Source organism: Sciurus vulgaris (assembly GCF_902686455.1).
Source record: "Sciurus vulgaris genome assembly, chromosome: 4".
Classification (NCBI taxonomy): Eukaryota; Metazoa; Chordata; class Mammalia; order Rodentia; family Sciuridae; genus Sciurus; species Sciurus vulgaris.
The window spans coordinates 50,761,674-50,778,690 of record NC_136464.1 but is presented as its reverse complement, the minus strand read 5'-3'; the positions used below and the strand labels follow the sequence as shown (position 1 = coordinate 50,778,690).

Sequence of the window (17,017 nt, the reverse complement as noted above, 5' to 3'; positions counted from 1 at the left end):
GCTCTGGGGTCTCTGGCAAGGAGCTATGCCTGGCTCTGTAAACCAAGCAAAAGATACCAAAGAAATCCACAGAGAAGTCACCCTCATGTTTGGATTGACTCCCAAATCCAGTCTGATTGTAACACTAAGGCAGTCACTTGCCTCTAGTTCAGAAACACAGTCTAAAAATACGAAGCCTTAAGAAGGTAGATAATAGAAAATATTAATGACCATAAAAATCAACATCATAATAAAAAGTTTTTACCAGTCCCCCGAGGATGAAGAAGACCATGAAGAGGCGCCCAAGCGTGGTTTTTGCATAAACATCCCCATAACCGACAGTGGACATTGTGACCATGAGCAAGTAGACACATTCCCAGTATGTAAGAGCCTGGTTGTTTTGGAAATTTTCCCATGGGTCCCCCGAATTCTCCACCTGAAGCAAAGGGAGAGGGGAAGACAAAAGAAAAACGTCACATAGACACACGCACCCGAAGCTCTGGAGGGCTGCTGGCTGAAGCTCACTGCCCTCAACACAAGATGTTTGCTCCCCTGGGCTGAATGGTATGTGTGAGCGCTCAGAACCCCTGAGCAGGTAGCAAATAGGAGCAGGTGAAGCAAAGGGAGATGCCCTCCTCTCCAACCAGGGCAGAGAGAAAAAGGAACAGGAATGGACAAAAACACCCCCAGTTCACTTTTCTCATTATTAAAGGGTTTGAAGGCAGTTGAAATGGGGCATTGCCTCTGGCCTGTGCTCTTTTCGAGGGACATGCCAGAGAGCCCTTCCCTGGTCTTTTCCCTGCTAAGCCTCCAAGGGCCTGGCTCTTGCTCCCTTGAAGACATCCTAGACCCTCCACAGAGGACGCCTCCTTTCATCGTGGTGACCAGGGAGATGCCCTGTGGGCCCCACTCCTTCAGATCTTCTGCCGGAACCCCAAACAGCATCTCTGGAGTTTGATTCTGCCTCTTTTGTAGGATGCCAGCAGTGGTTCTGCCCTTTGGGCTGCAGGAGCTTCCTGAGCACCAAGACGGAGCGCATGGGAACAATCTGCATTTGCACAACTGTTTTGACCAAAGGTCTGCAAACTCTTTGGGGTCAGAGTAAGTACTTTCAGCTTTGTGGGCCAAAGTAGTTTCTGATCTCCTCACAAATCACTCACCTCTGCAGTTATGGTGGGAGACCAGCAGAGGGCGATACTTCACTGAGAGAGTGAAGCAGGAAGTGGAGAGCTTGGCCTGGAGTTGCCTAAGGTTTGCCCTCCCCTGCTTAATACTTTACAGGACTTTTCCTGTCCTCCTATCATATCCGATGGGTTAACAAGGCTGTGAGGTGGCTTAGAGAGGTACTTTAGGTACCCTCGGGAGAAAGGGAGCCAGGATGAAATCATTTCTACTCAGATACCATCTCTACATCACTGGGAACCAAGGCCTGGTTCTCAGTACATGGCCCATGGAGACAACCAGCCCCCAGGCCTCCAGCTCCATTCCTGCAGAATGTTCCCAGGATCTGGCTTTCTCCACACATCAAAAATTGTCCTCTACATGCTATTTTCATGGCACTCACCTGGTAAACCAGAAAGCACTGCATGGAACCCGTAACAGTAAGGTGGAGTTGCCATCTTCCTAAAGACAAATACTTCCTCCACAACTGTGATTTTGGCACTTGGTGCTTGGTTACAACAATTAGAGCCACGAAGGATGAGAATGGCCAAGGTTTCTATCCCCACAGAGAGCTAGCTGATGGGGCCCCTGAGATCTTGTGACTGCCAGTTGCCCCCACTTCCATCCCAGCTCCCATTGCAATGATAATTACAAGCCCCAAGTGGTGGGTAACCAACTGCATCCTTGGATTTCTTGTACAGATGAGTAAAAGAGGCTCCTGGAAGGCAGGTTGCTCTATTCAATGTTTCCTAGTTTGATGAGGCTCCTTCCAGTTCTAATAGTCTGTGTTTGTTTGAAATGTGCTTCCAACAATAGCCATGCTCTCTAAAAAAAGGGGGAGTGGTGGATTGCCTTGGGGAGGTTAGAAGAGCTTGACTTAATAATATAAGGTTTTCAAAGAGCCATTAATATAAAATAATTAACATTTTTGAGGTACGAAATAACTTGACAAGTAATCAAGCAAAAGAATCAAAGACAGCCTTTTTGTAAGGGGAAAGTGGAGAGAAATTGAGGGATATGAATTTGTTGTTTTTAAAGAGATGTGGGTCAAACTTCCAACCATGTCCCCAGACCTTTTCTGAGCGTTTTCTGTGGAAGCACTGCCATCTTGTGGCCTTCTGGGGTTATTGCAGACAAAATGAAAAATCTAGGAAAGTCCCCTCAGCAATATTGGTGGGCTGAAAAACACAGGTTAATAGTGCGAACATTACTCACCATTTGGAACTAGTTTAGGGTAAACGGGTTGGAAACCCAGACAATTGTGCGGTTGCTTCCTCCTTTCCTGACTACGACTGAGCTGAAGTTTCTCTACAGCGAGAGAAATTCCAGGTAATAAAATGACCCCGCGAGGGGCTTATTCTGGGCCAGCCAGAGCTGAAGGGTCTTCAAGGACACTTACCAAATGGATGAACCCGGCTGCAGTCAGCCACGTGCTGATAAATATGGAGAGCAGATTCACCAGCTTGATGGAATTACTGTGCAAGAGACAATAAGCAAAGCGCCCAAGTTAGAGAGAAGACCCGGCCGGAGCCTCCTGCCAGCCAGACAGCGCCCCCTTCGGGCGGAGGCGGGCTGTCCCCACTGGAGGGAATTCATGCCTGGCAGGTGGCACAATGGGCAGGCCAATGGTCACCACAGGGCCTGTAAGGAAGATAACAGCTGGGCTACTCAGAATGGTCCCTGAATTAACCCCCTTGGATTTTGTTAAAACTTTAAAAAAGATTAACTTTTGTTTTGAAGACTCTTCAAAAACACAGGGAAATGGAAAGTGTTTTATAAATACCCATATGCCCTTCACCTAAATGGATCGATTATTAACATCTGGCACATCTGTTTTATCTCTATGTGTTTTTTGCTCTTGTTTTCTCTTTTCCTTTTCTTCTTTCATTTTATATTATTATTTTCAGACTAAACCATTTACACACATTTTAGACATGCCAATGCAACAGGACCTCTAATTATTTGATCATTCACCTCATAAGAATCATTGAGCAATGGAATCACAACACCATTGTCACACTTAAGAAAATTAACATCAATTCAGTAACATAATCTCATATGCTGTCCCTATTTGAAGGTCTCCAGTGGTCCAGGAATTGTTTATTGATGTTTCCATCTCCCCCAACCTGATCCAGGAACTCATTAAGGCTCATGCTCTGCATCTGCCTATTATAGGGTTTTAATCCAGGGGTCAGGAAACTGTTACGTATAGGGAAAGATAGTTAATGTTTTAGGTGTGGCAGGCCTCAGAGTCTACGTTAAAATGACTCAATTCTGCTGCTGTAATTCAACAGCAGCTATAGACAATATGTAACATAATGGGTGTGTCTGTGTTCCAATAAAACTTTATTTACAAAACAGGCATTAAGCTAAATATACCCATGAATAAGAGTTTGCCAGTCCCTTCTTTAGACTCTTTTAAAATTGTTTTTTAGTGACATTTAATTTTTTGTAAACCAGGCTGTCTTATATAATGCTCTATATTCCAGACTTATCTGTTTCTTCATGATTAGGCAGTATTTAAATATTTCTGTTACAAATCTCTGTGGGGATGGTCTCACATCAAGAAGTCCCAACTCGATGACGACCTGAGTCCACTCACCATTTCCTTTGTGGTTAATACACCATCTTGGGGTGAGACTGAGCCCAGATGAATAGCCTTAACTAATAGTTTTGGATCTACTGTTATTACTTGAATGAATCAACTGGAATTTACTAAATTTTAAGCTCCCTGAGAACAGGAGACTTGCCTGTCTGGATCCCAGGAATAGTGGGTTCCTGGCACACAGAAGACTGTCCATGAATGTGTCCTGAGTGAACTGGTCTATTCCTCTATACCCTTTCACACCCCCACAGGGGGACAGCTCCTTGGGTGCTGCTCTCAGCAGGCACATTCTGTCCCTAGGCTTCCCATTGATATGGACTGACATATGATACCCAAATTCTGCCCTTCTGTTATCAACACCCTGTAAACTCCCAGACTCTCCTACCCACTTCCTCATGGACATTTGAAACTGTCTTCACAGTCTATGTACCACAGCTAGGTGATGCTGTTACTCCACCAGAAGCCTCTTCCCATCTGTCTATGCAGGTCCTATCAGACACTTACCAGGAACTGAGTGGGAGAGTCTTTCTCCCTTTCAGATTTGGGTGTAAAGAATATAAGCCTAGAACTCTAGTAGACCATCTGCCCTGGAGAAAGGCTATCTGAAAATAAGACCCCAAAGAGATAGAGAAAGAGACAGAATCCCAAGGACAGAAATCTGAACCCCTGGGTGCAGACTTGCCTAGAGTTAGTCAGCTCCCTCCTGGACCCCGTCAAGATGGAGGTGGATTCTGTTACTTGCCATCAAAACCCTTCTGCCTACAACAGAAGTGGCTGCTGTATTCAGAATGCTCCCTGAGAATGTAACAGTTGATCAGGTCTCTAGAGCTAGTATGGGGCTATCTCCATATGAGAAGAGAGAGCAGCATCCTGTGACACCCACATTGTCACCTGACCCTCTGGTAGAAAGCTGGCACTCCCAAAGACAAGCACAGACCCGCTGAATCCTAACCTTCAACCCTTATCCCAGACACCACCATGGGCCATGCTACTCACTCCCTACACACACCTCTGAGCAGTGTCTGTAGCCATGAATGGAGTCACCAACTAACAAATAAAGCACTTAACCCCTTTCAACTCCATTTCCCCCAGAGCTGAGAGTTAATGCAACTCTGGCTTTACTGCTTCTGGGAACAACTGGCCAGTCAAAGAGGCCTCCTTACTGGCTTCTGGACTCCTCCTTCTGTGGAAGGACACCCCTGTCAACCAGAGATTGGCAGAGTGGAGACAAGACAAACAGATCTAAGGGGTCCACCTGGTGAGCCCTGTCGGGAAGGGAGCCCAGCCAGCAGGAGCTGAATGAACCTGCTTGGGCTCCATCAACACCACATCCCGTACCCAACTAGTTTCTCAATGCAAAGCCAAAGCAGATCAGAAGACTCCCTGTCCCTAGCCCGTAAGCCCTCCAAGATGTGCCCCAACATTGGAGAGTAAGAAATAGATGAAGAACCAGTAGCCAGTGGCAAAGGGAGAGGTCCTAGGGAGGTCTGCACTGCTCATCTTCTCTTCTGGGGACAGTTAAACACCAAGTTGGGTCACTTACACATGCCCAAATCCTTGGGGCCCCACCAAAGCAGTGTATGCTCAGCGACCATGAGCTGTCCTTTCAAAAATATTATCTCTATTGGTGTCTCTGAGTCTCTCAGTGCTTTGGGAAAATGACCTAAATATGGCGATTATTAATCTCTAAATGATTGTCACAGTGATATTAATGGTACTTAAGGGAGCTCTTGCTGTGTGTAGAACATTTAATCAGTGTTGCTGAAAGAGTCCATGTTCGGCACTGAAATCTGATTACTTTTATGACATCAGCATCATCACAGATCCCCAGTATCTGGAATTCGCTTTCCAAATTAAACTCTACAACCAAGCAATTGTCTAAAAGCTGTGTGCACAAGATGCAAGATTAACCCTGAGTGGACCTTCTCCATTCTCTGAGATGTGGCCCTGGACAGCTTCAGTTCTCCTCAGAAGGAGGGAGGGGTGGCCAGGAGCAGGACTCTGTAGTAGCAGAAGGAGAGCCCAAGGGTCTGGACTAAACACAAAGTTACCAACGCTCGGAATGAATAGAACCCTTCAGATTCCAGTCTCCATCCCATGCCTTAAAGGCTGGAGGGACTGTGATGTTATCATGAAAATCTGATCCATCTAAAGAAAATCATTCTCGTGCTTCCATTACGATTTCTAACTCTGTATCCCATGAACTCACTGGCCATCAGATTAATTCATATTAGCAGACATAGTGAATCATCAACAGGCAGGCCCAGGAATCTGGGACATCAGAGACCTTTCCAGGATTCCATGGATGCTGGGAGAGGGAGTCTGACTCCCAAGATTGCCGATGTAAACCCAGGGCTGCCCTGGGCCATCTCTTCCTCCATGTATCTCATAAGTCATGCTGTGATTAACAGTGAAAAGGTCTTCCGCAAGGAAGCACGAATTTGTGTTTGTGGCCCATTTTCTCCTGTGTTTCTGGCTGAGGGTACAGCCAGCTGCCAATGGCTTTATTTTGTTTGATGGCTACCTTTGCAGGATTGATGTGAAATACCCCAACCCTGAAAAGTCAGCTGGACTGGACCCACTGAGATGAACGATCTGAACAGAAGGACATGGAGTGAAGCAAAATCAAATCCTGTCAATTCTACCCCTCCGTCATCTCTAGGTCCCTCCTCCCCGTCTAAGGGCAGGCCCGTTTCCTGGACTACTGTCTCCTATCTAGTTTCACAGTCTACGAGATCTTAGATACTTTAAACCTACTCTCTCAACAACTGGTGCAATGGTGGACGTTCTAGAAGGTAAGTCTGACTACATTTCCTCTCCTGATTAAACCCCGTTAATAGTCTATCCTGCTCTCAGCACAACCTGTAAATCCCAAATGTGGCCTCCATTTCACTCCTTTCAGTCTCCGTGTCAAATATTCCTCGTGGACTTTGCCTTGGGGCCATTTCTAAGGTCATACTACAGCTAGTACAATTTTAATATCCAAAATTCCCTCTCAAAAGGTATTGTCCAGGTAGATGATGATGGAGACAGATGGGAAATAAAAGTAACAAGGTAGAGAACAAGGGGTTCCTCCCCGTGGCCTGCTGTGGGGCAGTGTTCCTTTAGCCTACATGCTTTTCCATATTACTGAAATGTTTACAGCGAATACATTTTACTTTAAGAGTTAAAGGAAACAATAAGGCACTTTTCATTTTGAAAAATATGAAAAATAAAAACTCTTTAGGTGATGCATGGTCCAGTCATCTCTACCTTCCACATTCAGTGAGGTGTGGAACTCTGGCCGAGGCAGAGCTGCTTCCTTTGCTCTGACTGTAGAGTAAGTGGCCGGGCACCCGTAAGGTGGACCTTCCAAAGGCTTTGACAATGACAGATTCTCCCAGTCTGCCCTGAGCAGGCCATTTTCAGGTTATGGAATATTTTAGGTTCTCCACTGACCTGCAGTTTGAAGAACTGCCCTGACGCTGGTCACATATGTGGGACTTGCCTCTGTCATCCTGTTCACTCCCATGTCCCCTCTACTGTCCTTTGAATTCTTTATCTTTTCCCCGTCCCCCATATATTTCTTTGCCCTGTTTCTTCCAGCTCTTGGCTGAATGAAGCAGCTAAAGAACAGAAAATGAAACAACAATTTCAGATCATTATTTCAAATTACATTTACAAAGTCTCCATCCTCCTCTAATAGCAAGATGGGCAGGGATTCACAGCCAGAGAAAGCCTGACAAAACCTCCCTAAAGTCCAGTCTTTGGCTCCACCCCGTCTCCTGCAAGGTCACCGCGAAAACAGTGGTGAATACAGGAGTCACAGGAGAATCTCTCACAGGCCAAAGCCCTCCAAAAGCCAGGGCTTCTCCTCTACAGCAGAGCTCTGGGATCTGGGTTCGGGGCGCACAGAAGGAAGGTGGGGGGCAGAGGGAGGGCAGGGGCTGAGGGCTGTCCCAAAACTTCTGGAGTTCTCACAAGTCAGTGAAGTGTTCATCTGTGCCTGGTGATCAGCCTTGGCCAAATAATGTCTTCCTGTGTGCACCTCAGGACCCAGGAGCACAGAACTGCCCCGAGGTCCCCTCATGCCGGGCTGCCCACCTGTGTGCTCTGCGAAGCTCCCCCGCAGGAAGTCAGCCCCACCCTCTGCTCAACACCAATCCCACTGGAATGACAGACACCTGGTTTCCCCCCAGGCTTGCTCTGGACATCCCCTTCTCCTTAAAAAGATCCTTGCCTGTCCCTGTACTCATGCCCAGCCTGGCTTCATTCCTACCCTGGACACCTCTCGGCACGTGAGCAGCACCATCAGGCAGGCTGGCTCTGGTCTCCCTTCCTTATCAAGCCTTCCGCTGGTGGGACTCCCTCCTGCCCCTCACCTTGCTGCCGACATAAATGGAAGCTCACTCCAGGCCTGTCGGATTGCCTTGGTCTCCCAGATGTGATTATAAACAATGGGAACTTAGAGCATCTAAATCCTGTGGTTGTGATGAAAAGCACCCTCTAATGACAGGAGAGATGGCTTTAGTGGGCTGTGGGCACTGGGGAGATGCCCCTGGGAGCCAAGATGGCCGGTGCCCAACCTGCCTGCCCCTCTCTCCCAGCATGCAGGCCCCCGTTCCCCTAGCTGGCTGCTCCCATCGTCTCCCTTCTGTACTCAGAAAACCAAACACCCAGTGCCACCCAGTTACCAGGTGGACTGTTGTCCAGGGCTGCCCGAGCTATTCCTCTCATCAAAGAAAGGAATCTTTGCCAAGGAATAGAAAGTAACGAGTGTCCCAGCAAAGGATCTGAAAAAGATATTCAGAGGGCCCCCCATTCCCCACAATCCAGAAAGGATGCGTAGTGTTTGTGAGGAGGGTGAGAACACAGTTCTCTCCACATGGTTCCTCAGAGTTCTGGAACCTTCTTCAAATACTCGTGTCTGATAATAATAATAAAATCCTCCTAATTGATCAAGTAAATGTGAAAGAGGAAGAGACCCTATGTCATGCTGGAGAATGAATGGTTCCATATAACTTCATCCTTACTAGTAAAAAAATAAATAAATAACAAAAAGAAAAAACAAAAACAGATAACTTTCAACTTCATCCCTACTAGAAAAAAAGAAAATGGCTCAAGGACAAGGACTCCCTGTGCTTGGTACTGGATGCTCACCTCTGAATCTATCTTTAAAATTACAGAATGGTGGTAATATCAGTAAATACCAATGCTGCTAACTGTGTTAGGTATTTAGATTTCAAGAGCACTGAGTCTATTGCATAGAAGAGCCATAAAAAGAAATCAAGGCCATTGTCACTCAGCAGAAAATAAGAAGGGTACCAATATTCACTATTTATGAATGATAACACTAATCAAGAGCCAATGATAATGAAATGTAAGGGGGAAGGAGGTATACTCTAAAAGGCCTCAGTGGCCTTGGATACTCTATTCTTCTTGACTTGGCTAATAGAAAGTGAACCTTATGCACAGTCGCACAGATGGATAGTTTTTGTTTTGAACTTAAAGCAACATAAACAAACAAAAAACCCCAACACCCAAAGAAGAAAGTCAGCCGTTAGCTGAATCTGTGGACTTGTCAGATTCAGGACGCGAGGTCCCAGCCTCCCATCCTGAGGAAATGATGCTGAAGAAAACCCCCAGAGATGCAGGTGCGTTAATTATAAATTACTCCACCCAGAGGTGTCCTGTTTTCAATCATTGATCAAACACAACAAGGCCAACCAAAGAGAAACGAAACATTAGAAGGGAGCTTCTCAGAGTGTAATTTCCTAGAAGAGAAATTTATGACCTGCACTTACTCTCCATTAGAGTGCGTCTCACCGCTTTTATTAGTTTATTCATCAACACAGCCATGGGCTCAGGCCAGCTCTGTGAGCTGGCAGGTCATCAGGCAAGGGATCCCCCGGGGGGTTCCGCTCCAGGTCCAGTTGGGCTTCCAGACCACAACACCGTTAGTGGGAGCAGCAGTCACGGTGCATTCGGCTGCGGGTTTTTAGGGTTTCCCCAAAAGGTAATTCACAGAGCAAGCCCCAAGGGGTCTGTAGATATGAAGTGAACATCTTAAAGTACTTAGAAATGAAATGATTTTCTGTTTGCCGTATGAGGTTTGTGATTGCCTCTCAAAGAGCGTTGCTTCTCTTGCCTTTTACGGCCAAGTTCAATTTCTTGTTCAGTGGTGTAATAAAGGGGCGATTTAGGACCTGGCAGCAAGGACATCCCAAGCAATGAACAAATCCATCCCTCATCTGCTGCACACCTCTCTGTGACACCATGGCTCATCTCTGAGCAACTCCACTTGCACCCCAATATCAGTCATGTGTCCCCCCCAAACTGTCCCTGCTGCCCTGCATTCACACAGTGTCCTCTCTTTTTACCACACAGTTCTCTGGCCCTGCAGTAGAGGGTGACCCAAGCCCTATACCAGGGCTTCTCTCTGTCTCTGCATTAAGTCACTCTTCCTGTGAATAACCTAACTCCTTACTGTGGTGGAAACAAACACAGCTGATATTTACCAGTTGGCACAGGGGACTGGGATGGGGTAAAAATGTGAGAAAGAACATCTTACCTTGTTTTAAGGATATTCAGAAACTGCAAAATTTCTGAAAATTGTATCAGTCTGAGAGCTCTTAAAAATCTCAAACCTGGAAAGAAAGAGAGACACATTAATTTTAAAGCATTTTTTTTTTTTTTTTTTAATGTCCACAGTCTGCCGTTGGAGTTGAGCTGTCTAGGGCTCAAGGGACATGAAGTCCTTGCAGAAGAAAAAGGAGCTGGTACCTTGGATGTGTTGCTTCATTCTAATTCCTGGCTGGTTTAATCCTGTTTGGTAAACTGACTTTGTTTTAAAGGCAGCCTATTTGGAACCACTTAAGGGAAAGGGCCCAGGTTGAGGGAGCTCTCTTCTCCTTGGCAAGCTCCAATTTAAAGCACTGCTTCTAAGTTCCCTAGGGGTCTGACAGGAGTTTGTCCTCTGAAAAATACTGGGAATTGGGATCACTCACAATAACCTTTGTGCTAGAAGCAGATTAAGAATAAATCGGATAACCTTATGTCTTTGATGGATTTTCTTCTTTTTTCGTACCGGGGATTGAATCCAGGGGCACTTAACCACTGAGCCACACCCCCAGCCATTTTTTATATTTTATTTAGACACAGGGTTTAAGTTACTTAGGGTCTCCCTAAGTTGCTGAGGCTGGCTTGAACTCCTGATCCTCCTGCCTCAGCCTCCTGAGCTTCATGGATTTCTTTATCTTAACTTTCAGTCCTGAAAAAAATAAAGAATATAGTCCACAGTGCTTCCTGTTTTCTATAAGATTTTATATTTTTCTCCCAATCAAAAAAAAAAAAAAAAAAGAAAAAGATAAGATCAATAATATATCACACCTGACAACTTCAGGTTAAAAACATGAATAATTCCATTTTCACTAATGTTGGGATGAATGTCCTTTCTAAATTCACCACCACTTTTTAAATTTTATTTTATTTTTATTGTTTGTTCTATTTAGTTATACATGACAGCACAATGCACTTTGATTCATTGTACACAAATGGAGTACAACTTTTCATTTCTCTGGTTGTACACGATGTAGAGTCACATCATTCGTGTAATCATACATGTACATAGGGTAATGATGTTTGTCTCATTCCATCATCTTTCCTTCCCCCATCCTTGCCCCTCCCCACATTTCTCTCTACACAATCTAAGGTTCCTCTTCACCACCTCTCTTGAATGGAAGAGTTCATGTTTCTAAGCAGCAGAAGAAAGAGAAGAAAAAAACGATCAAGGAGTTTTTAAAAGTGCAAATTATCATTGCACTTTAATACTAAAAAGTAAACTATTTCTACTGAAGTCAAATTCATGAGTCAAAAACATTCTAAGTTAGTCATGGGTTTGATGCCTTGACACCCACCACACGCAAAAGTTTATGCACAATGGTCGGACGTTCACAGCTTTGAGACACACTGAACATCACACCCAATCCCAAGGGGATCTCCTTTTGCATATTTTTGAAAGCATTTCATTCAGGACCCCTGAGTGCCAAAGTGACACCAAAGTGGCACTGGACTGAGTTGGCAGATGGCTGCAACCTGGGATTGGGGGGCAGACTTTATTCCAGCCCATCCTGCAGGCAGGAAAGGGGAGTCCAGCATGTCTGGTGGGAGAAAGCAGGGGAGTCTCCAGAGACCCTGGTCACCTCCTGCTTGAAAAAGGAGTAGCTAATTGGCCTGGCATGGAAGTTTTGGTAATAAGGAAAAATTAACTGCAAGCCCATGGCGGGTGTCGGAGGGTAGGGTGGGGAGGATACGAGGGTGCAAAGGGAGAAAATGAAAATGACCCAAAAGGCAAATGTCTCATCTGAGAAGGATCCACCTTCACCAACAGACGGCGTTTTAGAAAACGTTCACCTTCTATGCCAAATGGTATTCACAGAGCTTTTTATGAAAGCAGAAGATGCAGTGACAAGAAGGACTGTGTGTGACAGGGAAAAGGCTCAGGAGCCCAAATCAGTCAGGATGGAGCCAGTCAAAGGCCAACTGGACCCAGCAGGAAAAGGACCTGAGCAGAGAGTCAAGATGAGAAGCGATCTCGGGAGGCAGAGCAAGCAAGGAGAGGGAGAGGAAAGAGACGAAACTCAAGGGCAGAGATCTGTGGAGCAGAGCTCACAGAGATCCGACCGGCGGACACAGTGTGTTCTGGAGGGAAGAACAGAGCACGCCAGACCCTAAGCGTGGCCACACGCCACGGAGAAGAGCTTCCTAGACAGGAAAGCGTGGCTTGGGATTAAAGGCAAAACAAATGCCAGCGCTTAGGGACCAACACTAAGAAGGATAAGGCTTTTTTTTTTTTTTTTTTTTCCCCCTCTGCCTAACTTCAAGCACTAAAATCAATTAAACAATAAAAATAAAGTATCTGTGTTGGGGGACATTATTTACCAGGAATGCAGCTAAGATCATTTTATACAACAACAGGTATAAAATAACATTTTGGTTGGATCTTAACTGTCCCCTAAAGATGCGTGTTAAGGGCTTGGTCCTCAGTCCATGGTGCCGTTGGAGGTAGTGGAACCTTGAGGAGGTGGGGCATAGTGAAGGAGGTAAGGTCGTTGGGGGGGTGTCCTTGATGAGGACAGTGGCACTCTATCCCCTTCCTCTTTCTTTCTTTTTTGCTCTCCAGCTACAAGGTGATCAGTGCACACTTCTGCCAAAATGTGCTGCCTTTCCACAGACCCAAAAGCAATGGGGTCCAATAATCACAGACTGAAAACTCCTGAACCAAACTAAACCTTTTCTCTTTATAAGTTGTTTTTATCTCAGGCATTTCATCACAGCAATGGAAAACTGATTAACACAAATATCGATTGGGCAATATTCAGAATTTTCAGAGTCTGATCTAAGATTTTTATACCCAGTCAAGCAATTGTTCAAGTGTAAAGTTGACAACAATAAAAAGCGTGTTCACATATTCAAAGTCTTAATAGACATTTGTTCACTCTGTGCAAAAAAAAAAAAAAAAAATCTTTAAAGAGATTGGAAAGACTTACTGAATCAGAATAGGGTTCAAGGGCTAGAAAGAACATTTTTAAGAGCTTTTACTGAGAATCCTAATTGCACAGTCCAACCGGTGGTCTTACACTAGCACTGTTGTTGCCTATTGCTGGGAGAAAAAAATAACAAGTTTAGAAACTTGTAGTAAAACTACTGGCAGCACTGAAGATGGTCCAGAACATAGACTAAGAATGTATTGGCTGCTTGTGGTTTAACTCTGAAAATCATGTGTGTGTGCAAGTGTGTCTGTGTCTGTTCACATACACAGCTTATAAACCCCAAAACAGAAATCAAACGACCCAAACTTCAAGCTGGATTGTTTCTTTTTACCTTTAAGCAATGATGTTTGATTAACAACAGCCAAACTACGTAAGCAGCCTAGGCGTCCATCAGTGGATGGACGGGTAAAGACAATGTGGTATATACACACAATAGAGTTTTATTCAGCCATAAAGAAAATATGTCCTTTGCAGGAAAATGGATGGAACTGGAGATCATTGTGTTAAGTGAAATAAGTCAAACTGAGAGGCCAGGGAAAATATGTTTCCTCTTCTATGTGGAAGCTAGAGAGGAAAAAGAAAGAAAGGTTGTTGGGGGGATCTCCTGAAAATCAAATGGAGGTCCTTAGAGGAAAGGGACCAGAGGTAGGGTGGAGAGGGAGAGTGGGAGTGCTGGGGAGTGATATTGGCCAAGTTTTATTTTCTATTGTGTGCATGTAGGAAAATATAACAACAAATCCCATCATTGTGCACAAACTATAATGCACCGATAAATAATGTGGGAAAAAAGCAATTAAAATTTTTTTAAAATGATGGTGTTTGTATCCTGTACTGTCTACTTGTTTGACACGTTCTCCTGACTCACAAAAATGTTATGTGATATCAGCTTTTCTCTCAAGGAGGCGTATGAAAAGGAGGCTAGAAATGCAGCGAAGGCAGAGGCCACACAGGCCCTGCCCATCCAGCTCTGAGCATCTGCAGAGTCAAGCAGGGAGAAGACACCAGCCTGGCAGTGTCTGTATAAACCAGGAAGCAGACTGGTTCTCAGCTCAGAGCTTGCCCAGCATGGAGACCAGAGGGGAGCCTCTCCCTGCACAGGGGACCCAGGTGGTTCAGGAGCAAGATTCTTGGGAACTGAACAGTGGTGAACTTTGTTTCTTTCACTGCCTTGTACACATCATTTTCATGGTGTTAGATTTAATTTATGCAAATGAGTAAAGGTCCTAGATGGGCAAAAAATCATCAGTCTACATTTTAGCCTCAGCTCTTGGTCTGCAGTTTGCAACCTCAAGCAATAGTTTACAGCAGCTACCTAATGGCTTTCTACACTGAGCCCCTTGGAGGTCTCTGTTCAGAAATCTCCAGTGTCCCCATTCACATAGGACAAAAGGCAAAGACCTTCAAACACCAAAAGTGGTACCACCACCTTCCCCCACCACATACACCATCTCCTTTTGGATCTGATGACTTCCTACCAGGACTAATACTATTTTCCCCTTGGTCTGGCTGTCCTCAGTATCCATAGGCATACTCCTGCCTCGGGGCCTTTGCACATGCTATTCTCCCTACCTGGAACACTCTTCTCTAGATCTCCACATGGTATACTCCCTCACTTTCTCCAGGTTTTTACTTATGTCACTTCAGTGGGACCTTCCTGCCTGCCATACCTAAGACTACAACTCCTCCCACACCATTCCTGAAACTATTCCTCTTGGCCACTTTTTCTTCCCCCCCTGCATGACGCACTAACATCTAATTTATATTATTGATCTTTCCATCTCATCTACACATCAGAGAGACTGCGGGGAGAGACTAATGTCTATTTAACTCATGGTTATACTTCCAGGACCTAAAATAGTGTCTGGCCTCAGCTGGTTGCTCAATAAATACTTGTGTACACTCCATGAACTAATCAATTTTGAGAAGAAATGAAGTGTCAGAGAGTAAATAGGACATGCATTCAGAATTCTGAGGCCCTGGGCTACTTGCTAAAGGGGAAAGCCACAAACTCCACAGGGTCACCTGAAGGGGACAGGGCTGACTCTTTTAGGAAATACAAAGCCATCTAACCAGGAGGGAGCTTTCATCAGTGGCCAGCTGCACCCAGAGAGGCCCAGAGACATCCACTGCAACTTCTGGTTACACAGAGCCCAGCAGGGAAGGAAACTCCTAAGGGACCAACTCTCCATCTTCTCTGCATTACAAAACTTTTTATTCCATAAAATCTCTGAAATAGAAATGATTTTCTAGGGAAACATAAAATCATAACAGTAAAGAATACGAAATATATATATATATACCAAAAATCAATAATTATACCCATGCCCCCAAAGGTAGTGGGCCCAGATGTTTTTGAATGAATTCCTTTACACTATCAAGAAATAGTCAACTTTTCTATATATTTTCTATATATATATTTTTTTCTCTGTATATTTCTCTCTATATTTTTCTATATATTTTTAATCAAGTAATAAAAACTAGACTTCTCTCTCTTGTCCTGTGCTCTGTCTTGGTTTAGAAAGTTGGTTTTACCTGGATGCAGATACCCAATACATATTTAAAAAATGGCAGGATCACCACACTAATGACTAAGGATAATAGTCCTAAATAAAGTTCTAGCATGTCAAGTACAGGACTACATTCAATGAGTCATTTGCATGAGCTGTGCAGGACATGATGGGGCACATACTCAATTCAGGGAATTTATCAGTCCCGGGCTCCTGAACAAAGGCCCACTGAGGACTCTCAGCTGTTCCTTGGTGGGCATCGTCCTCTGCTCCAAGGAGCTATCTTGTTCACTTGTGCTTGCCTTCCCTGATGACCAAATGTCCTCTGTAATGTGGGAACAAGGTTGGCTGCTGCACCTGAATTTGAGATGATGCTGCAAGGTCATGCACACAGAGCTCCCTGTGGGGTAGGCTGAGGTTCAGCGGAACTGGCTCCCATCTGAGTTCTCCACCCAGCCTGTACAGTACCCTGATTCCAAGACAGGCACCAGTTTTAAAACGTATCTGAAGTTCCCTATATCAGAAGGAGAAGCATTCTGATACTCTGCTGGGCACAATGTAGGTCCTCAAATTACAATTTCATCATATGAAACTACAGAATTAAACCATCATAGAATTGTACACACTTTATAGAAAAGTCAGCAAAGTAAACAAGAAAGCTCAGAAAGACACACACATGTACACATGTGCACAGCCGTGACTTGAACCATGGTTTCTGATTGGCTCATGGCTCTGTCTACCCTGGGAACTTCCTGTGCAAAGATGCAGGTCAAGATGGCCCCGTTGCTATGGTAACACCCAGCCAGGAGAGGCTCCATGCAAAGGCGCAGAGCTTTATCGGTCTGGATCTTGAGCTCAGACACCAGCTCCTGTGGACACAGAATTCTGAGCATAACAAGATGACCCTAACGTCCTGCCAGTCCTGCATCCTTCAGATTGCCTGCTTTGCTGAAACTTTCCTACAAACAACCTTTTGATGATAAAACCTCTATAATAAACATAGCAAGCTAGCTCTGGGTCACTGCTCCTGCATCAGAGGTCACTGTCCCACCTGGCCCCAGACTTCTCTCTCTCTGTTTGTCTTTTCTCAAACCCCCATCACCCGAGTTTCTGAATTAACAGCCAAGCAGGATGTGGCAGATAAGTACACATGTACACACCTGGTATAACGAATTATTGTTATTTTAAGTTATTGATGAAATTAGGATATTGACCATGATGTAAATTGATTATTA

The 17,017-nt window shown here is 44.8% G+C and overlaps 1 protein-coding gene across 16 annotated transcripts in view; it reads right to left on the bottom strand.

Annotated features, from left to right (window-relative positions):
* The window catches only part of KCNMA1 (potassium calcium-activated channel subfamily M alpha 1), a 710,543-nt gene that overhangs the window by 221,668 nt on the left and 471,858 nt on the right, over positions 1-17,017 (bottom strand). For all 16 annotated transcript variants that reach the window (XR_013763654.1, XM_079138788.1, XM_079138796.1 and 13 more), the window contains exons 6-8: positions 10,296-10,371; positions 2,540-2,615; positions 245-415 (exon numbers count right to left, since the gene is read on the bottom strand). Coding sequence is in view for 15 of the 16 variants with exons in the window: in XM_079138788.1 (XP_078994914.1) it covers positions 245-415; positions 2,540-2,615; positions 10,296-10,371 (323 nt within the window). In the remaining variant the exon portion in view is untranslated. The remainder of the gene's footprint in view (positions 1-244; positions 416-2,539; positions 2,616-10,295; positions 10,372-17,017) is intronic.